This window comes from Linepithema humile, chromosome 4 (genome assembly GCF_040581485.1).
Source record: "Linepithema humile isolate Giens D197 chromosome 4, Lhum_UNIL_v1.0, whole genome shotgun sequence".
NCBI classification, from domain to species: Eukaryota; Metazoa; Arthropoda; class Insecta; order Hymenoptera; family Formicidae; genus Linepithema; species Linepithema humile.
In genome coordinates this window covers 5,192,669-5,216,448 of record NC_090131.1, presented here as the reverse complement: position 1 = coordinate 5,216,448, position 23,780 = coordinate 5,192,669, and the positions used below count along the sequence as shown (strand labels likewise).

The 23,780-nt window shown below is 42.6% G+C and overlaps 1 protein-coding gene and 1 long non-coding RNA gene across 5 annotated transcripts in view; one reads left to right on the top strand and one right to left on the bottom strand.

Moving 5' to 3' along the window:
- Dora (Dorado) overlaps window positions 1–23,780 on the bottom strand; it is a 60,859-nt gene that overhangs the window by 12,077 nt on the left and 25,002 nt on the right. Inside the window, exons 2-20 of one of the 2 annotated variants that reach the window (XM_067353572.1) lie at window positions 7,112–7,366; window positions 6,396–6,565; window positions 5,877–6,187; window positions 5,367–5,793; window positions 5,042–5,290; window positions 4,665–4,955; window positions 3,978–4,586; window positions 3,727–3,903; window positions 3,467–3,653; window positions 3,219–3,372; window positions 2,984–3,146; window positions 2,692–2,912; window positions 2,084–2,576; window positions 1,884–2,012; window positions 1,372–1,582; window positions 1,025–1,302; window positions 757–861; window positions 301–668; window positions 40–189 (exon numbers count right to left, since the gene is read on the bottom strand). In XM_067353572.1, coding sequence (XP_067209673.1) covers window positions 40–189; window positions 301–668; window positions 757–861; window positions 1,025–1,302; window positions 1,372–1,582; window positions 1,884–2,012; window positions 2,084–2,576; window positions 2,692–2,912; window positions 2,984–3,146; window positions 3,219–3,372; window positions 3,467–3,653; window positions 3,727–3,903; window positions 3,978–4,586; window positions 4,665–4,955; window positions 5,042–5,290; window positions 5,367–5,793; window positions 5,877–6,187; window positions 6,396–6,565; window positions 7,112–7,355 — 4,937 coding nt within the window. In that variant the 5' untranslated portion in view covers window positions 7,356–7,366. The remainder of the gene's footprint in view (window positions 1–39; window positions 190–300; window positions 669–756; window positions 862–1,024; window positions 1,303–1,371; window positions 1,583–1,883; window positions 2,013–2,083; window positions 2,577–2,691; window positions 2,913–2,983; window positions 3,147–3,218; window positions 3,373–3,466; window positions 3,654–3,726; window positions 3,904–3,977; window positions 4,587–4,664; window positions 4,956–5,041; window positions 5,291–5,366; window positions 5,794–5,876; window positions 6,188–6,395; window positions 6,566–7,111; window positions 7,367–23,780) is intronic. The other variant, XM_067353573.1, reaches the window with a different exon arrangement.
- Window positions 11,743–20,043, top strand: LOC105671911 (uncharacterized). 3 transcript variants are annotated; one of them, XR_001100710.2, is made up of 4 exons: window positions 11,743–13,116; window positions 13,965–14,222; window positions 19,299–19,650; window positions 19,760–20,043. It is a non-coding gene; the product is annotated as an uncharacterized lncRNA (long non-coding RNA). The 3 variants fall into 3 exon arrangements; XR_001100711.2 differs by lacking the exon at window positions 13,965–14,222; XR_010889846.1 differs by lacking the exon at window positions 13,965–14,222 and having other exon boundaries at window positions 11,743–13,140.

Below are 23,780 nucleotides of genomic sequence, written 5' to 3'. Positions count from 1 at the left end.
TCCGTCCATTTGTTGTAGAGTGTTTGCGCTTGAATGTACCTTTTAATCGACTGCAGCCACTCCTTGAAATGAGCGTTTCCTTCTGGATTGATTTGGAAGGCAGCTCTCGCAGCGCAAACAATACTGGCAAATTCCTCGTAATCGCCAGCTGTTAAGTGATACAGCTTTTGATGCATACACTGAATGTACCTGAAATTGAGACGTGCAAATTTTCATTTAGCACTGCCCGACGACAAACTTTTCTTTGTCATCAAATCTTCCATTTCCCTATGTTTACGCAAAACAAAGAATGATACTAACATCTGTTGGCACTTGTGTACCAGCGGAGCCAACAAGGCAGATCTCAGGTGTTGCACAATGAGTGCCGGATTGTTTCTTGCAAGATACTGAGCCCCTTCCAGAGCAACATGATGAAGGACAAAGGGACTGACGATGCTGTTCACAGCACAGATGCAGAGCTGATGTATGTACTGCGTGCCAAGCCGCTTCGCAACTCTGAGCAAAAATTTAACATCCTCTCCGTAGGGCGGATTCCGCGCATACTTGGCTTGAGGCCGATCGTCGTGCACTCTGCGAGCCAGAGTTTCCAACGCTAGCATACCCACGCGATATGCAGAAACGAGAGTTCGCAATTGCTGTTGACTAAATGTCTGACTTTGTCTATGAACCTAAAGGCAGAAAAATCAGCGCTTTTATCTCTGCAGTTAAGCGTACAATCGCTGCGTTATCTTATTGCGTGTGTATCATGGAAATTACCTGAGGTTGAGCTCTCACAGTCGATATTATAGGTTGTGTCTGGACCAGTGTAGGTCCAGGCATATTATTTTGTCCGGGAAGAGGACCTGCTACTCCTGCTTGAACCTGAGCAGCATACAAAATTATATTTTTATCACATTGAGACTAAAAACGTAGAAAGAAATCGTCATAATCAGCGTAATTAATTTCGAATAATCACGCAATAAATATAGTGAGAAAACAACGCACGCGTAAAATGAATACAAAAATGTTGAAGCGTAATGCTTACCGGCATCGGCTGTTGCATCGTATACAAGTGTCGAGTTCCTGGCGTCGGTGGCGGCGTGTAATATGGTCCTGGGGGAGGTGGCGCGACTGGAGACGAGTGATGCGGATGAGGCGGATGTTGAGGGTGTCCGGGGTGATGTGGAAATGGGTGATACATTTGCATGTGCGGTGCGGGCGGTAAAGTGACTCTGTGCGAGGGCATCGGACCGCTAAACGTTGCGATGGAATGATGAGGATGTACAAAACTGTACGGGCCCACGGCGTACGGCATGCCGACTCCTGAAACAGAATTGTAATAAGATATGTTCGATGATACTCCCGCGAAAAAAAAAGTGTCAATTATCCTACCTAAAGGCGCCAGGGTCGTAATCGTTGGATGAGTGTAGGGCTGAGGAGGTGGTTGCGTGCTGGTAACAACGACCGTCTGCGTCGGCCCAGGCATCATCTGCGTATTCGACAGGTCTACGGAAGGTCCCGGTTCGACTAATAGCACTCCATTAAGATCCAATTGCAAAGGATCGTGAGGAATCTCATCCTGTTGATCTGCACCAGGAGTTTGCTAACCGAAACAGAAACAGAGTGATACATTTTATAAACTAAGAATGCAGTGACTTTTTTTTTTTTTTTAATGAAAAACTATAAGCAATATTAATTTCCAATTTTACGGGAATATTTATTGTTTCATGAATATAAATTTCCGCAACTCGTAAAATCTTATATTTCTTATAAAAAGAAAAACCTATATATTGTACATTAAGATTTAATTTCAACCTATTCTAAATACACCGTCTTCAAAAAGCGTACAGAAACGAATTGTCTCGAAAAATACTGACTTACACTTTAATAAATTTCTATCTTACCCGAAGATATAACTCGTACCAATACTTTGCCACCTGAAAGAGCACTTCTGGATAAACACCGCCACCCTTCGCGGTGTTTTCAACTGTAATACAAGCTTTTTCCAACATGGCTTCGCTCTGTTCCTTACACTAAGGCAAAAAATAAAATATTTAATAACGAATAATTTGATCCTTAATATATCTGTTCGCTTTGTACATACTTGCGATATAGCTCTCTGGATTTCATTAGGATTGAGCGCGTGCGCGTGCGGCAGGCAGGACAAAGCAAGCTCGGCCGCCGCTCTGACCATATTCGGATCACTGCCCCTCGAGGATTTGTCGGCTATACTGACGGCCTCCGGTGGCGTCAAGTGACCTTCCCAAGTGTCAATAAGAAACCAGATGGCTGGAGCTCCGATTTCCATTGCCTGGCCGGTTATCCAAGACACGTGGCTGGAGTACGTACGACTGAGCCAATTCGGACTGACGCAATTATGAAGACCAAGGGCGTACAACCCAAGCTGAAAGGCGCACATGTGAAGCGCTCTATGCGGACCATGATGATTTTGACTGGTGGATGGTTGAGTGAATAATGACGTTGAGCTGGAGCCACCGGCCTTCGATAATACGGTTTTCGCTAATTCGCACATGAAGTGCGCGCTTGCTTCTGATGGCTGATTAGGAATTGATGGGTATAGCCTTTTACTTTTATATCTGAATAAAACAAAAAAGTGAAAGATAGATATAATTCAATCTGCACGATATATATATATATATATATATATATATATATATATATATGCGTATACATATTTCGACAAGCACACACCGTGTTTCTTTAGTTCTAATAGGCACAGATGGTTGAACAATCTGCGGTTGAATGGTTAGCGCGCTGATGCTATTCTCGAGTTCCGCGCTCGTACTGCTGTGAGGTCTACTACTAGCGCCAATGATGTTATCACAATTTCCGCCATTGTCTGTCCCGGTGAGAGACGACGAGCATTCTTCATCGTGGACAAATCGTGCCATCTGAAATTTTACATAATGCCGCTAAACATTATGTCATTAGATATGTAATTTTATTTATTTAAAATAGTACTAGAAACATTTTATATTCTTACTTCACTCTTCGTAGGAGGATTTGAAGTGTAATAACTGCTGAGGATAGGTGAGTTTGATTTGTTGAGTTGATGAACATCCCGATCCAATAACTTTTCCATGATTCTAGCCAATTTCGTAGGATCGTCTTTGTAATGCACGAGCAAAGTAATAGCCAATTCTCCTCTGAAAAGGAAAAATTGTGCATGCCATTATCTGCATCAATACATATGTATAACATTGAAATTACAAATATACCTCTGCCTGCGAGTTCCTTCGCATAGAAGAGGATGATCTGCCTCGCTCACATTGGCTTTTAATCCCAAAACAGCCACAGCGGCGTCAAATCCGAGATTCGGATCAATTTCCGCCGGCAATTTCACTCCTGCGAAACATTGCACATTTTTATTCCCTATTTGTGTAAAAAAAAAAAATGTTTTCTGTATACATAATTAATGCAAAGCATAAGACATATATGTGTATTGTCAAAAGAATATTCTCCGTACTTGGTACATCAAGTGCGTCATATATGAAGCTGGCTAACATGATGGGCAAGAGCGCATGTCCTCTCGATCTCATAACTCCGTCTCTCAGTTGTTCAGCTCTTTGTTTTATCATAGCTAATTCTGTCGGTCCCAAAGGAATTCTCTTCAGTAATCCTACTAATTCGCTTTCCTGATGAGCAAGCTTGACCTAGTTGAGTAAAAATAACCATCAATTTTGTACAAATGACGTAAATTCGCTTCGCTATTATACTGAATTTTACCTCTAAAGGTTTTGTATTGGCCGGTGGTCTGGCCATCTCTAAACCAAACAGACCCACGCGAAACGCCAAATTGTGATATTCCGGATTTTCAGCAAGTACCGTGCACAGGAATCCGCACTTTGCTAAAGTCGCCGATGCGAGACACGTCACTTGATGAGACGCTGGATTCACATGTTGCTGTAAAGTCAATGTAACACGTTTCAATATTCCATCGTTGTATCTAGCATGTAATTTTATGTTTAGAAACATACCCTTTTCCGTTTATTTTTCACCGGTAATAGCGGGCCCTCAATTATAAGATCAGGAGGATTAGCCAAGAGTTCCTCGGCCAACTGTACTCCGATGATACAGGCTTCTTTCGTGTGGCCGTGAGCGTAAAGCCCCTCCGCCCGCGCGAACAGAATGTCCCATGGGTCTTCCGTCTTCTTCAAGTTATTCAGAACTATACTGGCGTCCGGAGTGCTGGCGGCATGCGTATTGCTTTTAACATATTTACTCGACAGGCCGCTATTGTTCGTCACAGTCTTCGGGTCGTAATAATAAACGTTATATTCGTCACCGGATGGAATGTCACTACTAGACGAGGAGCTCTCGTCCTTGAACGGCCTCCCGGCTTCCTTTTCCTGATCGGATTCATGTTCGTTCTTTGCGCCTTTCGGCACAACCGCGTGCGATTTGTCACGACACTCCGCGGTTTTTGTCCTGCTACACTTTGCGTTCTCGCAGGCAGCTTTATTATTACTACTATCACTAGTATCACTATGTGTCTCGGACGACGCATTTGAGCGATGCTTGTCCGAACCTTGAGCGTTCTTCATGCTTACGTTACTGTTGGAAGATGACTCACTACCGGCCCCTTCCTGAAATAATACAACATAATTGTGAGAAGTGTAAACAATGGTATTAACGTCACTATCGTGAAATAAGAGAATAATGACCTGCGAATCTGTATCGCCGCAATTATTTAGTTGAGCACAACCTTGCCTCAGAACAACCTGAGACTCAGATATATCCGGAATGTCGGTGTCGTTCTCGCAGAAACCTTCGGAGCTGACGCTACTGCGATTTCCGTCGCCGCCGCCGCTTCTCGAACACAGTGGGAATTCGCGCGGATTCAGCCGCCGTCTGTCCAAATAACTGAACTCGACGAGGCTGACGTTCAACGGCCGTCGACCGTGATGATGCGAGATGGGCGGCTGATAATTCAGCACCGCCGAACTCGAATTTACCTGAAAAAAGAAAATGTTAATTGGTCAGTGCTTTCTAAATAAATGTGTAATAATAAATTATTAGAAAAACAGCTGAGAAAACCAACCTGATTAACCTCCGTTCTCGTGTCGCCGGCATGCCGAAAGCACGTAAAGGGACAATGGTACATAGGATTGTTTTCAGCGGTATACGTGATCCCCGGCAAAACGTATTCGTCCCAATCAAGATAACAAGCCTCGAGCGCCGATTTGAATCCTGTAAAGACTGCGAGATCATGTTTCAAGGAATCCTTTTGCGAACTGTTACTTCTGTTGTGCGAGTTGTGCGATACAGAGCTGCCACGGAATTTGGCGACCTAAATAGCGCAATTAACTCATTAAACAGGATTTCGTCGAGGAAGGAAATCCTCGCGCGGGATCGTGAATACTTACCTTGTCTATGATCTTTAAGTGCCAAGCTATAAATTGAGCGTGCAACATCTCGCGCTCAGACGGCGAGAGGCCGGGGTTGAGCGCGGCCAGTCGCCAGAGAACGACGATCTCGTCGCACAGAGACGAGCACGCGTGCTGCGAGGCGTGAACGTTGCTGTTCATGTTGTGCTTGCTGCCGTATCCGGTGCCATTGAGTAACGCGACCTTGGTATTGAACCACCAGACGAGGATCTGTTCGCACGCCATACACTCCTCCGTGATGATCTCCAGCAGGGGTATGGCATTGCGGTCGTTCCTCTTGAACATCTCGCGCACGATGGAGAGGAGATTCCACATACCCTCCGGCTCGCGACCTCTCAACGGTCGCAGCAGCGACGCCCATTCAGAGGCGGCCGGAGGCGCGGTGGTGCTCAGGTAATTAACATCGCTGAAAGAGACGGCGAAACAGATTACGTGAAGCTGTATTATACAATGGCGCTCCGGCCTATCTATCTACGCGCCGCTATTCACCTAAAGACTATGGGCGCCGGAACGCAGAACTTGATAAGGATCTTCTTGATGTTGTCATGCAACGTCTTCTCATCTAAGTACCAAGAAGTCTGATCGTGAGCGGAAGCTCCAGCGGTCGGATCCGGAGCACCGCAGTAAGAATTGATGGTACTCGGTTGAGTTGAGAGCAGCTCGTCCAGGAGTCGCTGAGCAGTGGGCAAGATCTGTTGCGGCAATTCACTGATGAGGTATTGAGCGAACTTTTGCAGTTGCTCGCGGTGCAATCGCGACAGGGATTCACTAACCGGCGCTCTCAGGCATACTTGCGTTGGCTAAAAGAGAGTAAAATTTTAACAATTGTTCTTCTTGTAAGTAAAAGTATAGGACAGCGGAGTGATTATATGTACATATATGACACTTAATGGAAAATAAAAAAAAAAAGATAAAAAAAAATTACTGATAACTGATAATCTTGATACTTCTTCAATCTTCTAGTTCATTGCTAGTCTTCTCAAAGTCTAAAAGTTAACTTGCATATACCATGTGTATCCTGTGTAGGCAAACGGCCACTACATGTGCGCACCAATAAGCCGTCGAAGAGCAAGTGCAGTTACATGATGTGATTTTGCGACGGTCAAAGGTTACGGCAACGTTGAACTGTGCTCTGACGCCGTTCGTTTGCGGGTTTACACTGGCGCTCAGATGAAATCCTGTTCGACATTACACACGTAAGAATAATTAATAACAGATTAAAATTGAAAAGATAGTATCATGGAATCCTGCTGATAAATATATAGATATTATTCTTTCCAACAATTGTCTTGCAATATAATTATAATTAATAAATTCTGCAGAAACCGTTTATTAAAACCAGCGGAAAAGTTTCATTAATTTATTATACAACATTTTTACATTTACTTTTCGTAAACCATAATTGTATAAGAAATTTAGCCCAGCAAATTAATTTTAAGATACTCATCGCTGCATTTTCTCTTAAAATATCCGATAAAAATCGGATAAAAATCAATGCAAAAATCTGAAAAAAACTTTCCGATCGACTCAATAAAATTTTTATAAAAATTCTCTATTTTTATGCTCACTACATTCTTATTGCAGATTATTAAATTTCTCGCAGGCTGATGTATTATCACATATTGAAAGCTCGTGAGATGTTAAGAAAAAGAATAAGGTTCCACAATACTCTCCCTTCTCCCCGATAAAAAATCATATTAATCGATTGCGAGCGAATATCTTACCGATTTGCAGAGGCTCCTTGACGGTCTTGGCGCGATAGAGGTGTTCGCCACGGACAAATTCATCAGCACTACCGTTTGCGAGGCACGAGTAAAGTCGTATGTCCTCCTCATTATCTGGAAAGCTCCAAAAAGCTATTCTCAGCTGTAGCTGCTCCGGCACGGGCGGATAGAAGTGTTCCACCAATTCGAAGGGGATATGAGACGCGACACATCGTGCCGCGAGCTCGCAGAGGGTTGGCACCATTTGCTGCCCATCTGCGACAGAATAGCATATCGATGATAATAACAACGAGAACGACGGACGTTACGGAGAAGTTTTTACAATCGCTCAGAAGTTTGCGTGGAAAGAAATTTTCTGCCGGCCGCGGCCGCTCGTGACAAATGTAATATTCCGTTTGCCGTTTCGTCTTTTTTTCGCTCGCGTATATACATTCGCTTATTGCAAAGCTGGGAAATAATAGCGCGATACTTTTCGCGTCCTCTGCAATTACGACGTACGTCGGACTCGTGCAGAAAAATAGTTTGTCGCGAGTTAGCTGCGACGGCGATATTTTCTTGCAACTAGGAGCCACGAACGTCAGGCACGTAACTACCGTTTCTGCGATAACAACCATAAAGAGCGTGCTTCGGCGAGTTAGCGTGCCTGCTGCGCGCACGACTTTCCCAAAAGATAAACTTGATATCGACGCTCGGAAAAATAAAAAAAAAATCATCCAAAGATATATCGTCGGTTTACGTGGAAGCAAGCGCGCGAAAAATGATTGTCGTCGGCGCATCTGCATAAAACTTTTATCGCTTTTCAACTGCAGATTGATGTAAATCTGAGTCAAGCGCGTTCGATTGTTTCTTATCGTAATATTTTACTAACTGATATTAATCAATTATAATTAAATAATTGGAAAATTGATAAGAATTAAAATAAATAATACGCGTGAATAAATAAGAATTCTCATGCTGTTCGCGAGCAGAAGTTGCGCACGCGAATGCACCAGCAAAGGCACAGACGAGACACACACGTACACGAACACAAAAAAGGTTACACCTTGAATTATGGCGCGATGAACTTCCGAAATGCACAAAGCTTGAGATTTTACATTGCGGGATGCTCGAATTGCGTGCAGGCCGAAGCGATGATTGCAAGACTGTGTGCGGGCTTGATGTCGTGGAGTTTTGTAGATTCTGAGAATAAATATTAGAGAATTCTTTTGACGCGTAATCTTTTATAAGACACGATTCCCGATTAGTGAAATCGTAAATTTCGTACGCGTTGCTGTTTGGCGATCAAGAATATCTCGTGCAAGAGTGATTGTTTGTTGACTGGCCCGTACTTTGGGCAAACAGCTAAGATTTCGGCGTTCAAAGCAATTCTAGCGTTCAAGCAGTTTCTCGAATGTTTTCTAAAGTTATAATGGCCCGGAAAATTAATTGCAATGATAATTCGCATGAGATAGCCTAAATGCAGGACTAATTTGACGCGCATTTTTTTGCATGGCACGCGGTTGACGACGAGTGAACGGTAGCGCGTTATTTTGCGTTGAATATTGCATGGAATCAATTGTTGTGGTTTGTTAGCGCAATCTCAATCACATGCGAAATGCGATAATTTAGCTCCGCTAAGGCATCGCGCAATATGCTCATTACTCGCGATACTCGTGAGTTAAATTTTGCCGCTTCAATTCACACATTTATCTCGCAGGAGGAATATTTGTTGCCGCGACTAACCGCGCGACTTTAATGAGGACAATAACGAAAGCAGCTCATTAACAACTTCAAACAGCATTGCATTTAATTACGGACGTTAATGCATTGCGCTCGTTTTGTCATGTCAGATATAGAACACCAGACTATAAATGGCATTAATCGAGATATTACTTGCACGTGAAATTATAGTCATCTCCATGTCGTATCGATTTAACATATCGCAGCAGGTAATTCAATTGTCGAAAAAATATAATCATTTTATTTCAATTTCTTTATAAAATCTTGAAATAAAAAAAGTCGAACAAAAATATATCAAGAAAAGCTATACGACGCGATATTATTTCGAGTAATCCGATTTGTACGCATTTCTCATATTAAATATGAAAATGCCGGAATGGAAAATCGCAGGAACATTGTGTAAATTATGCAGTGCACTGCGCTAAGTCGTCAAAAATATATCCGCGCGGCACGACGCATAATCTTTTAAGATTATATTCTATAGAACGATTCTATTGGCGGAGCGGCGCAAGAATAAGTGAATTGGTCTCGCGATGCGGGCTCGAGAGGGAGTTTCACCAAAGTCCGCACTTAATTAAATTTAGAAGCGTCAAGAGTAACTCGGATAATATAACGAACAACGAGCGACACAGTGACTAACCACGCTCGAGAGGAACCGCTCGTTAGCGGTAATTGCGATCGATGATATCAATCATCGTTACCGTCCGTCACGGAGGATTACCGGCGAAATTTTATGACGACCTTGTTTGCGCGGCTTCTACGATGCATTAGAAAAAGTAATACATAACGGACTTAGATAACTCACCGGCGGCGGAAAGCGCGGAATCTGCGAGAGCCTTGGTTCATTTCTCTATCGCGACGATGATTAACTCCCATCGAAAAACCCGCCCCATTTTGCGAGGCGAGATTACATTGTCGACGTATATGGTTAGAGGATCATTTTTCCAGCGCGAAAGACATATGCGACAGTTTCCACTGAGAAACGTTACTCGCGCCGCTCTATCGATCTTCGGCCCGGCAGGGGGCCGCGAGCACGAGTTTCAAATAAGATCGTAACGTCGAGTGTTTTCCCAGAGCGTAAGACGTAACGTAACGGCTGAATCAATAGCGAAAAACGCGTGTCTCGCGACAGGTCTCGCGGAAAAACGCGCTCCGCATTATTCACCATCAATCTTGCGCAGAGGGGCGCGCAGTAGGCGGAAGAAAAAAAAGTACCATTCTGAAAATAATCGACCGGGTTAATGAATGAACGCTCGTTCGCGACGACACTTTGTAAATACGTTTACACGCGCGCCATTGTGCGGCACGTCCGCGACGTGGAAATTCGCGCGGCCAAACTCGTCGCGGGAAATTTCTAACAAGTTGTCGTGGTAACGGTGAAGCAAAGGGAAGAGGAAGAGCGCCGTTAAATGAATAAAAAGCGCACCGACGCATTTTTCCTCTCGCCCTCTGCTCCCCCGAGGTCTTTCTCCGTGCGACCGTAACGAGCTCCGCGGTCGCGGTTTCGCCGCGCAATGTAATTTCCTTCAGTTTCAACGAAAGCTGCGGCCGGGAAATTCCCTCGGATGGCCGTCCGCCAGTCCGTCCAATCTAGAATCGAGTACCAATTTGCAAAAATTTCCATTGCTCCGCGTGGCCGCGTTGCTTTTTTTTAGGCGGGAATTCGCTCGATCGAACGGGAAGAGCGAAAGCGCTATCACGTTGGCACCTCTCAATTTGCAGTCGATTGAATCACGATTTAATTTTGCAAAGCATTATTGCTCGCCACATGTTGCAACATTAAAATCCACGCCACATTGAGAGAGTCGAGGAGTGAAAAAAAAAAGATTTCGCCTCGGGGAAAAAAAACGTGAAGATAGTTTAATTTCCTGTGCGTTCAATGTTTTATCAGCGAGTTATTCTTTTTCCCGTAAACTCCACATAATTACAGAGCTTTCAGAGGTAATATTGGAAATATCCCAAAGGCAAATCGCGCGGAAGGGCTGGAACAATAGCCCGGATCTGTCCGATAGAAATGCGTTATTAAAATGTATTTACGGTGCCGAGAGCGCGGCGGATGTGTGAGCAAATATTTCAACGAGTCCGTAAAACGCGTAGCGCGCGCGCGAGCGGATGATGTTCAGTTTCCACGCTCCGGATACTCGGCAATCAAATTGAAATTGAATCAATAGAAATTGAATTTCCATTAATAATAGGCCGCAGCGCGGTAACGTCATTTCCGCCCGCCGACCGGGTCGAGCTCGCCGCGGAGCCTCCGTCGTCTCGGCGCCACGGATGAGCGCGACTGCGTTTCACGAATACGGCAAATACGATCGGCGCACGATAGGATAATCGAACCGTCGAGCTTGGCAATCGCATTAAGCCGCCCGCCGGCGGTAGCTACTTACAATTGTGGCCGATTCGATGAGCATCGCACGACGTGACGATCATCGTCGCATCGCGCAAAGCGCGCATTCGGCTGAATGCGCGCGGGAATCGCGATGAAATAATTCCACGTGTATTAAATAATCGAATGAAATAAAAGCCGCTCTTGCATTTTCTCGCGGATTTTTAACGTGCCAAATGAGCGTCGGACGGAGCTTATTTTCCATGTAAATGGAACTCGAACCGCGGGAATACGTAACCACACCGGAGGGTTATCTTTTAAATTCTCTGAAATACAATCTCGACAGGCGAGCGGATAAAATTTGCATCTAATTCCAAATCCGCCTTATCCGCCCCGTCCTATTATACGGTTTGTACTGATTCGCAATATGCAACACTCCGGAGGAATGCTTTCCATTTTATCTCCACCGACGGCATTCGTACCGGTTTTACGGCCGAACGGCGGGATCATGTTGCGCGGATTCATAAAAGAATCGCGCTACGTGAAATGTTCCATAATTCCGCGTTCCGCCTGCAACACGCCTGCCATTTCGCCGTCTGAATCACAAGAGAACGACGCTTTTCAACGATGTATTAAATACAATTTAAGCGGCGATTTCGGAAAGGTCCAAATAAATACATTGTTCGCTAAAAAAAATCGCCGCATCTCAAAAGCAAGCAATTCGATAAAATTTTGTATATATTAATGAAGAAATAAAGAAACGATAACAAGAATCATTTAAGAAAATCTGTGCTTTAAATATTACAGCCTGATATTTTGCAAAGTCAAATGTCGCGGACTTCGAATTCTTTTGTGAGCGTCGATTTTTTTTATAAATTAAATTACGCGTTTTAGTTAAATTGATGGGAATTTTGCTTTTCTTTAATTCAGGCGGAAACCGCAAGATAAATTCTCGGTTCACCGGAGGACTACACGGTCTCTTTTATACGTTCTTATCTCCTCGAAATCGCGCGAGGTTAGCACGTTTCGCCACTAAATTTCATATTATGCCGAAATTTGCCAAGGAACGAAATTTAGCCGTTTGAAAATCGCGAATGGTCGTCACGTCGGCGACGACACGTTTGACTGTTGATATACTGTGGTGCGCAATTCAGTCAAGTACTGGACCTCTGCGCTATTGTCGATGAGCAGTGAATGCAAACTGACAGAAAAAGAGATGGAAAAAGTGATGACGTACCGTAAGCATCGCGTTTCAAAGCATCAAAAAAAAAAAAAGAAAAAAAAGGATTTACTTTCTGAGGGAACGTTGTATTTTCAACAACTGTGACGTTTTTCTTTCGCGTCGCTCGAAAGCGCCCCGCCGTTGCATCTCCGTTTATTTCTGCTTTCTTGCAAACAGAGCGACGTGGAACTGAGCGCGGAAAAGTGATTGGTCGCCGACAGTCGTTGTGCAATCGTGGAACATCAAAGCGCCTTCATCGATGCGGCTGACCGGTGGAAGCGAGTAACGGTTCGTTAACCATCGCGCGCGCACGTTTACGACAAATTTTCAGCTCATTCCCCGCGAGAATTTCTCTCCGTGAATGAAGCCTCGAAAGGACCAGAATTGGCATCGGCCTCTAAACGATTTCGCCATACGAACAGCGGCATTTCATTACTTCGGCTGAATACGGAAAAATTTCACATCATTCAGCAATTATTGATGTAATGTCGAGAAACGCGAAAAGCTAAACGCAATACTTTACGACTCTCCTTAACGGTCGAGGAATCATTTTATTCGCGATTGAGAGCGCGCGCCGCTCGGAATTAATCGGTAATAAATTGGAGCTTTGTGCGCGGAGGAATTTCGTCTCACTCGCCATTTCACAGAGCGGAAGGCTGTACAGACTTAATACAGATGAGGAAGCGGCGATGTTTAAACACGCCCACCAGAGGCATGTCCGGGGGACCTGGAGAAATCGTAAGAACTTTTAACGTAATAAAGGTACGCCCGTCTTCCTGTCCCGGTGCGCCGTCCGTTCGTCGCGAAATGAAATTGCATTCTACCAAATGGCAAAGATATAAGGAGTCCGTAACTCAGCGCGAATGCTGAACTTTGTTTTAATATGATAGTTTGCAACGTGACTCCGTTACTTAGAGCTGTATACGTTTTTCCGAGTCATTCTGACGAAAAATGAAGACCTGACCCTCTAAATATATTGCGATCGTGTCAATACTTAAGCATTGAAGAGAGAACCGCGGATATCAAAATTTTGTCACGCAAATAAATATCTAATTACATAAAAATTTAATTTAATTTAATTAATATTCAATTTAATCGATATTGCATTTAATTAGAAGTGGTTATTTTTCAAAGTAGCTTAAAGAATTTTAGAAAAGTGTGTGTATGCGTGTACGTTATTTTTATTTATTAATCTGTACATTAAATCTGGATCGCTTACGAATTCGAAGATAACAATAATGAAGAAAATGATCCAATTTTGGGATACTATTGCACTTATCCGAATAGCGCTAGAATATTAGGATCATGCGCGAGTAGCGAGTGTACTTTAGTTTTTAGGCTATGCACGACATCAATCAAATATCCCAGTACTATTCTATTGCACAATATTGCCGATAACAAAAATAGAAATCAATAAAATATGCTCGCGAGAAGCGAAATATATATATGAACATATATCTTTTTTATAATATTGCTGCTTCATTCAACATATTCTTTACGAACGTACATCTGTACAGATTAATAAATAAGAATCGTGCGGGGTTCTTTAGAGAGAGGCTGTTTGATGTTTACTATTTATTAATCAGATTACTCTTCACCATTTGCATAAAAACGTGGTCGCGGTGAGCGCGATTCGTAAATATTTGAACGGGCTTGTTTGCGAAGAAAATCGAATGACGGGAGTTTCGAATCCGCCACAGAGCTAGGAAGTCGAGGAAAATGGGACACGCAAATTTTTCAGCGAGAATCGAACGCTGCAGATCGCGGCGTACAAATTGGCAGAAACTTCCCCGCCGCTCGCGGTACGCGCTTCCTCGTAATGGACGAAACTCAACTGCCGCATCGTAAGTGGATTACTCAACTTCCCGCGTTGATAAACTACAATTTAAGTTCGCGCATCTCGTTACGCTCTCGCGCGATGCAATCGGAAAAAGTAGCAATAAGAGGTGAGCGACGTGACGTGGCGGATGTTCCGTTCTGCTATCAAAATACGCGTATCCATGTGGTTTTCCTTCACCGTCAGAGCGCAACTCGCGCGTACGATGATTAACTGACGTTCCGTTAATCACTTGTATCACCGCGCGCCGCACCAGCGCACGGAGCCGAGAATGACTCGTCCATTGCCGCGCTATTGTGCGCTCTTCGCGCCAATTTTACCCCGATCGTTACGCGACATAGATGAATTCCAAACGACTGCACTCGCTTTAACGCCGAATTTATCCGGATCAAAAGTTTCCCTTAACGCCGAACTTTCCTGGCTGTACCATGAATTAAATATGATTCATGGGGCAGTCGGAGTATTACAAACTTTCTTTCCTTCTTAGACAAGAAAACGGACAAGAAATCGGATAGAAAAGTCCTTCTGCGAACTACTTTAAATCACCAAGACTAATATTTTATTTGTCCCCGAGTTTTTCGAACGTATTGATTGACTTCTTGCTGGTGTGCGTAGCGTTTCTATTTTTCGGTGGCTAATCAATACATACGACAAACGGCAAATAAAACGTTGTCCTAAAGGAGAAAATTCCTTTCGGAGACCTTTCGTGGATAAAATTCCGCTCTCGCATTTAAAAGCACTGAAATTAAACTTTCGTCGCTCGAATAGTGAACGATTAATCATTGGTTATATTTCGTTGGCGCCGCGGTTCATTAAGAGACGCGACGGGATCTGATTAAACGGCAGAGTAAATATTTTTCTTTTCGATCTCATTCTTCATTCCCTGGAGTTCCCAATTATTTTATCACGTAATAGATCTTCTAGCCAGAGAAAAGATGAAAGTATAACATAAAATGTTTCACAACACATTCAACAGAACTTATAAATGGATTTTTTGAAAAAATTTACAATCAACTTTTCTTTAATAAAGATTTGAATATCATTTTTTTCAGCTAATAATTTTTAATATTTTATTTTAAATATCTTAATAATTAAATCTAAAATTTTGTCAAAGTAAAATTTACTTTAACTATTTTATTATCCATTCTTAAAGTTAGTTCATTAAAAAATGACTCGCTTTCAATCGCTTTAATTGAAGAATCATGTTTCAACATTTTTGTTACAAGAAAACTGATCCTAAATAACATGAAAAAATCGTGAATCGTGAAATTAAATATCGCAAAATAATGAAAATATCGCGAAAATATATTTCATAAAAATTCCAATTCTTCGTATCGTGTGCTTTCAACGATAAGAATAATAATCGGACAAATGTAAAAAATGCATTTACTATCCAGAAAGAATTTAAATGCCCCGAGGGTTAACATACATTACCATCTTTGCTTCCGTATCCCGACTTTAATCCTTTTTTCAAATTCTATGGCAGAACGGAGAGATACTTTTCCGATTACAACCGCGGGCATTAACCATTGTTTTCCCAACGAAAGCCCGGCCTCTCCCTTCCATCCGTGCTCTCCTCATTTGCGTAATGCCCCTTGTTCTCGCTCATCTTCGCGATGCGCCGCGAACGTTTACATCCCTCGCCACTCTCGCCGCAACGAGGCCCATTTTTTGGTGCTCTTCGTTGCAGGGTTATTTTTACCATTCGTTGACTCGCGTCGAGCATTTATACACGTCGGAATATTCAACGAAGAGTAAACAAGATAAATTATACAAGCGGTTTCTTTCTGAGCATGTGGTGAATGTTTGACACGCGAAATATTATTATTTATTAATATTGTTAATGATAGTATATCCATCTTTTTCCGACATATTTTTTTCCAAGTTGTGCTCAATCCATCCTTTTGCAGTATTTTCAGCACACAAATCCTTACAAAAATAATTCTTTTGCGCGATGTCGGTTGTATTACGTCGCTAACATCAAACAAGGTTTATCCATTCGCGTGACCAGGATTTGTCGGAACACCGGTCTTTTTCGCAGCGATGAGGAACGATAAAACCCGCCGCGCCCACGAGATACGCCCCCGCGAGTCGCGTCTCGTGGAGAACGTCGCTTCGGGAATAAAAGAGCCGTGCATTATTCAGCGGACGCGCGTTTAGCGGAGCATGCTAAACTCGCCATAGCCCGATCCGCCGTGGACGCGTCGCATTTTACGCCCGAGGGTGCTTTTCGCGATGCCCCACCTCGAGCCGTGTTTACAAACTACACGACATAATGCAGGCCGACGAGTTACGTACGGGGTGTCCAGCTTCTGAAGACAGAACACACCTTTCATCTTTTAAGCGCAAAAAGATCCTGTTGCGGCAATAAGCTTTTACCTTCAGCTAAGCGCGTATATTTCGCTGAATTTCACCATAAAAAGAATTGGAAAAAATTATTTAATCTTAAATTTTTTAAAACATTGGACGATCTATAATTGGCAATAAAATTCAAAAGAGAATTTCTTTTATAATTTTACGTAATAGAAAACATTTGCAAAATCTAAACACACACATACAAAATACGAATCACTTATGCGTAATTTTTCGCGTAAAATTACAAACATAAAATTGTAAATATAATTCTATTTTGAATATTGCGTTGCAAATTACAGATTCAAAACGTGCGTAAAAAGAAAAGCGCCCGAAAGCATTCAGTTTTACAGAGTCTTAAAATATGTAACGCGAGTATTTCAGCGCGATTTAAAATGTTTCCAAATATTTACACTAAAATGCGCCCTGTATACAGTGCATTTTATGCACTACTTTCTACGAGAATGCACGGATGGAATTGGTAGTCGCGCACCGTCCCGTTAATTTCCACCTAAAATAACGGCGCTCTCATGCTTTGTTTCCTAGTTCACAATGCCTCCTCCTCGCAGCTCGCGTACGAGGTTTTCCCAGCTGGCACCGCGTAGGTCTCTTTCTCTTCGAAGAGCTCTCCCGCGAGATATATCATGAAAGTTGCCTCTCATAAAAGTCGAAACTCCGATGCGCGCAGCCATGCTCTCGCGGCAGAAGGTGCAAAAGTTACATTAAGAAACAATAGATTATTTTGGAATAAGGTTTCAAACAGAACTTGTGTTACTTTAAGTGCCCCGCCAGCCTACCTATTCTACATATTTTATATCATTCAATGATAAAATTCAATCGCTCCACGCGTGAGTTACGTAATTTATAAAATTTGCAAAAGGCTGACTAACATTTCGAGAATAAAATTTGATTTCATCTGCGATAAAAAAATTTTTATCATCACGGAGTTATCAGATTAGATGAATGATATTTTATATGATGCGAATTGAAATGACGCGTCGCGAGATAAAATTAATACCTCGCGGAAAAATACGTCATAACTACGATATCGTTTATCTCGGTGTATCAAAACCCAATTGTCTACATCGTCAAAGGAGCTGGTATTTCCTCGTATTTCGATACCGCGTCGAAGAAGAAACAGCTTTTGCGCTCTATGTAGATGACGATACCATGCATGAGCTATTATTACAAAGGATCCTTGTGAGGAGGCAAGACCTGCTCAACTACTCGAGTCCATCGCACCCTGGAGCGACGCTAATGAAATACCTTACGAATCCCGGGAATTTCAGGAAGCAGCGTGTACTTTAATTAAAGGCGGTATTTAGCGCAAAAATATCACGATGTTCTCCTAGTGGCAACTTCGTAATTATCAACTAACACCCGACGATCAGACTTGGCAAGAAACTCGACGAAACAAAAAAAAAAAACATTTCTCGCGAGACGTTGAATAAAGCGAAGTGAACTTTAAACGGCAGGCGAAACCACGCGTAGCGACTGAAAAATATGATACAAAACTCTGCTAAAATCAATATTACACACACAAATTTAATAATTACTCAAATATTCTGTCAATCCAGAGTAAAATTTGATAGAAGGAATCGAATATGTGACGTGAAATACAAAATGCACGATGTTTCGTACAGACACGAAACATCGATACGGCACGCACAGCGAGAAATATCTTCTCGCCTTTCCTTCCCGCAATCGCGATTGACATTTTTGTTCTACTTCGTTACATCCAGTCGTGAATTTCAGAACGCCTCCCGTGGGGCCTCTCTGAAAATGAATTTCACGTAGCGCAACGTCGGTGCATCGACCTCCGACGATCGATATCTGCCGGCGGCTCGAAAAGCGCCGCGAGGACCTTTATGAAAAGAGGCACCCGTGAGATTTCAAATTTTTATCCACGCTCCATAAAAGTTGTTTATCTCCCTTCCCGCGCGAACTTGTCGCCGATAACTATTAATAATTGCGCATTTTTTCCCACTCGTAATTTCCGAACTCGTACTCGCTGATTTTTATCGCGCTCGTTTACGCTTTTACCTCGCGCGCACAGCGTATCGCATCAACATTGTCCATTCGTGTTAACTAATGCGAAAGATCTTTTTTGTCGTTCATCGCACGGTGATAAAATGTTTCACATACGGATAGCTTTGTATAACAGAATGATGTTACTGATCAATTTTTTGTACTACTATTTTTGTCTTTATTTTACTAGAAAAGAGAGAGAGAAAGAGAGAGAGAGAGAGAGAGAGAGAGAGAGAGAGAGAGAGAGAGAATCGAAGAGACGATTGTCGCGATACTTTAGACTCGAAAAGAGCGATAGCCTAGATTGATCTGATCAATTCCCTAATTAAAAAAATTACCGATAATCAAGTTAATTTAAGTTTATCAAACGATAAGCGCTATGAATTTATCGCACGGGAAAAAGAGCGTACGTGTAAGCTGAGAAAATAAGAAAAAAATGCTAGCCGCAATGCACATATTTAATTCATAAATTTATGCCAACCACAAAGCACTTTGTGTATTTAAAAAAAAAAAAGAAAAAAGTATTCGTACATGTTTCGCAGCGTAAAATTATAAAATATCGCTGCATGTAAAATAATAATCAATTAACTCATCAACAATTGCTGAAAAATTAATTTAATTATGAAATATATATATATATATATATATATCTGGTACATTTTTAGACTTCGGTATGCGACTGAAATATATCCTTTTTTCACAGGATTACAAATGTCTCGCGCTGTTTGGACTTTTCACGGATTGTCTCGATGGATGTCCTTCCGGCAAGGATCGGCGCTTTCCGCAGCCGAGTATAATGCCACTCGGCGAACCCTATCCTTTCCCCATCGGCCGAAACGTTCTCATCGATTTTTATCGAGGCCTCGGTGACGGCGGTATTGAATTTGCGGTCGAGCGAGATGGCTCTTCCGGAACCGGAGGTAGATTCGTCGAGCATTGTGGAAATAAAACGAGAGCGTTTTGGAAAGCAAGAGGGAATAGTTGTTGCCGGTGAAATTGATTTTCGAAGCCCTCAGAAAGGTCGATTTTATAGATAATCCAATACGACGACGTACGTAAGTATTTATATAAACATATGAATTTAGAATACACGTGAGTTTCTAGCTGCGACGCCGAAACAAAATTATGAGAACTCTTAATTAATTGTTTAATGCAAAATTTTAGGTGTTTGCAGTTAAAGAGCTAAAGAGTTGCAGTTAAACAGCTGGAAAAAATGTATGTATCAAAAATTTCTTTCAAGAAAAAACCAAGCTGAAGGATAAATCCGATAATTATACCCGTCATCGTTGCGTAACTGCTATGAATTCTACACGAGATTTCACGTAAGATATTTCGACCCGTCTATTAAAATGTCAAAGTCAAACGCGGTGCCTGTAGTCGTACGAATAAAAAGGATGAGTGATGCATAATCGCGCGCCGCGGCGATTGTGCACCAACGAAAGATCGAACGTGTGTGTACACAGGACCTTTCTGGCGCAGCTCCTGCTCATATTTCAGAATCCCCTTTCTGCCGTTGCACCCTGAAAGAGCTCGCCCATCCTCGACGCGCGAAAACGAGGACAAAGAGCCATTTTGCCGTAATGCGATATGTCACGTTACCGTACGAAGGCCATTCTATGTAGCCGATTTAATCCTGCGTGAAGATTCCTCCATTCAAGTCGCTTTGATGAGCGGCGCGTAAAAACGGTGGAACGAGAGGTTTCAGCGTCATCGCCGAAAACCTCATCGGGGTGCAAGAAGAAAAATCGATCGAGGAAGAAATTCTGTGTGCTTATTTGCTTCAATTTATCGTAATATATTAATATATCATTATAGTTGTTTAATCCTTTGCACACACACACGCATACACACATTTAAACATTTCAACGTTTTCTCAGTGTATAAAAAAATAAGCTTAAAAATCGAATAAAATTTGAATAAAATATGCCATTGTAAGTTGATTGATTTTAAACAGCGGAGACTTCCCGAATGCCTTTAGGAGCTACCGATGATTGCCAAACTTATCGATCATATCTGTCGCATTAATCAAACCGCACAATGCCGTTGTTCGCGTATGGAAAGCTCCCGTAAAATCATACCTCTACGGATCTGTCTCGCTCGCGGAACCGATTTCATTAATCCTCTTACGTCAATGCGATTGCCTTTCATCTCCGTCGCCGCGCCGCGCCGAGCCGGCTCCTACATTTAGGTCATTACATATCCATACAAAAGCCCGTTCAGCATATGCAAATCTCTCAATGGCAATCTAAACGATCAACCCGTCAAGCCAATTTTGCGCTGAGTATGCTGTTGGCGAGAAACACAATTCCGCCAGAGATGGAAGTCGGCGCGAAATACATTCTTCGAGTGTCAGGCGATCTTTCCGTCGATCGGGCGAATCTAGCGCGGAAGTGAAATTCGCAGGCAAAAGCACGTCCGCGCTTCGCGACAGAATGGACGATTCTCTCTCCGGCGGTGGCCATGATATGAAATACGACCTGCAGCGATGGTTATACGCGTACCAGAGATACTCGAGGTGGACGAAGCGCGGTGCATTATTACCATTGCTTAACATTTGTCTTCGTCAGGGCAGTCTCGCTATTACCAGCCGCGGACGAAACATCTCGCTCGGATACGGATCGCAGACAGATGATGATTTAGTTACGAGAGACCGTTGTTTTTTACCGTACTGACTGATTACTACGTTAAAAAAGTAATTAAAATAGCGAAAATGCGAGTACGCAAATCTCGAATAATTATTAATATATTTTGAAAAAAATTTTTCAGTACTTCGACATTCATAGATTCTCAAAATAATAATTCTTCTCGAAAAAGCCTTAAGAAAGTCCCTCGCGGAGTGAAAAACTACAACGTGTAACGTGAAAAAAATATGGAAATCTATTTGAAGGAAAAATGTCGCTGCGCTTTGCAGCAGCATGCATTCGCATAAAAATGCAATGATAATACAGAAAGATAAAGTTCATGATGTTTCGTTCCATCTTGCAACTTTTTTCACATGTTTCTACATACAACTAATCTCACTGTCAGCTTCGTGAGGCACGTTGTGCGCACGGTGTATAAATATTCATATATTTACGCTTGTAACAATCGCGATGACTTCACAAAAATGATCGTTGTTATTGATATGGACGCTGTTTCTGATTTTAGCCTTTGCCTTGGGAATACTATGCCCTTTACGAGGAGCTGGCAGGTCAGTCCGAGGGTTGGTTGACTCCGAGACGTCGCGCAGTAGTGTGTGTATTCACGGGCCATTAATCTCGGCAAGCATGTCCTATTATGTTGTGCCGCGAGGACGTTCTTCGAAGGACAAGGATAACGCACGGTCGAAAACCCACGAGCCTGTTCGGCTCTTTTAAAAGCGTTTAAGTCGCTTGCAATCGACTTTGGCAGCTGATGATGCGTAAACACTCACACGTGACTGGCAACTAACTCAGAAAGCAGGAAAAAAATGCCGAACGCTGCGTTATGCAAGTGTTCGTTAAATGCGATAAAAATTACTTAATTGGAAGAATTTAATTGAACAATTCAATTTGAGTTTTCACGCATTTGTTGCGCGAGTAAATATACTGAACTCTGTTTTAATTTGCTTTCGATAAACAAGATTTCGTATAATTGCATCGTGCAAAGTTAGTTCCTGAAAACCTAAGACCGCCTCACGCGAAAATTTCAAACGAAATCACGGAAGTTTTATAAAACCCTGCTGAACTGCGCGACGCTCTAGTGGATGTATGACTAGACCACCGCTTTTGTGCCAAAAGGAGTTCGTAAAAATAACGATGACGTCGCGAATGTGCACTTTCACCGCGCGCTCGAATAGACCGGAAATGTCTTCGGAAAGTTGAACGAGATCCGCAGCTGCATATTCGTAGAGCATTTATTGGAAATTCCAAAGATGTTTCGAGAAGAATTTGATCATTGTATTACAATAGTGATAATTATCGCTTGCTATCGTAAAAAAATTCAACTATTAAAGCCTGTTATCATTTTTTAGCATTAAAGACCATTCAGTAAAGTATAAAATATAAATAAATAAATTTTAAAGAAATATTTAGATTAAGAGAATAAAAATGATTTTCGATATCGCTTCTAAATATAAAACCCGTGATCGATTTATTATAAATTTATTTCGCGTATTCTTCGAAAAATGCTTCCTTAGCGCGGTTTTGAAGAGCCAAACGCAAAATTTGCCGAGTATCGGAAATTCCAAATACTTCATCTCGGTCTTACGCGACAACGGAGAGACGGAAAGGGAGAGACGGAATGCTGACGGCTCTTTTTTCTCGTCTCTTTTCGCCTCTTTCACCTAATCTTCTTTGGCCAACCTATCAACCTCGTTCTTTCTCGTCATTCTCTCCCTGAATCGTCCGTCGAATAATGAGTCGAACGATTTTCTCATTGAAAAACGCTGGCAGCGTGAAATTTCATTCTAAAGTGTCCCTCCGTAATTGAGAAAATGGCTTTTCTACTTATCAAAACTTCTCCAACAAACTCGCGCGGTACTTCATTTCACTGCAGTAATTTCAATATCTTTGTGTATCTCGCATATCATTCACTACGGCGCATTGAACGGCCTTCATCAAGTGTCGTCATTGCCTTTTTGACAGTATCGTGTCGTCATTGCCTTTTAATGCCTTGCCGATTCGCGCGAATTTATGCAATTAAGCGTGTAATTAGAGCTCGCGTTTCGCAAGCACAAACCCGTTTGAACGGAACGCGACACACATACACGCACACGTGGTTCAAGCTCGAAATTCCCGACTTTAATTACACATAGTGTACAATTTCCGGCAGCAATGAGCACCGCGAACGACCGCAAGCGACATTATGTTAACTCGCGTGTCTTTGTACGACGAGCATCCGGCGAACGTGGAAACGCATTCGGCGAAAGATCAAGCGAAGATTTGCTCGACGTTCTCTTATCTCCCGAGTCTCTCTCTCTCTCTCTCTCTTCTTTTTTTCAGACAAAAGCGCGAATTCGAGTCTGGTGGTCACGAATCAATATTTTCTATCCGATACGCGACGCGAGCACGACGAGATCGTATTGCCGCGGATACGTGCAGTCGCGTGTCAACAGGAAGTGTCGTCTCTCAACAAACAGTCAGCCGCACGAGAAACTCGACCGTGTTTCCGTAGCGGGAACAAAACTTCTCCCGGCGCTGCCACATCGCGAAATGAAGACCCGGAA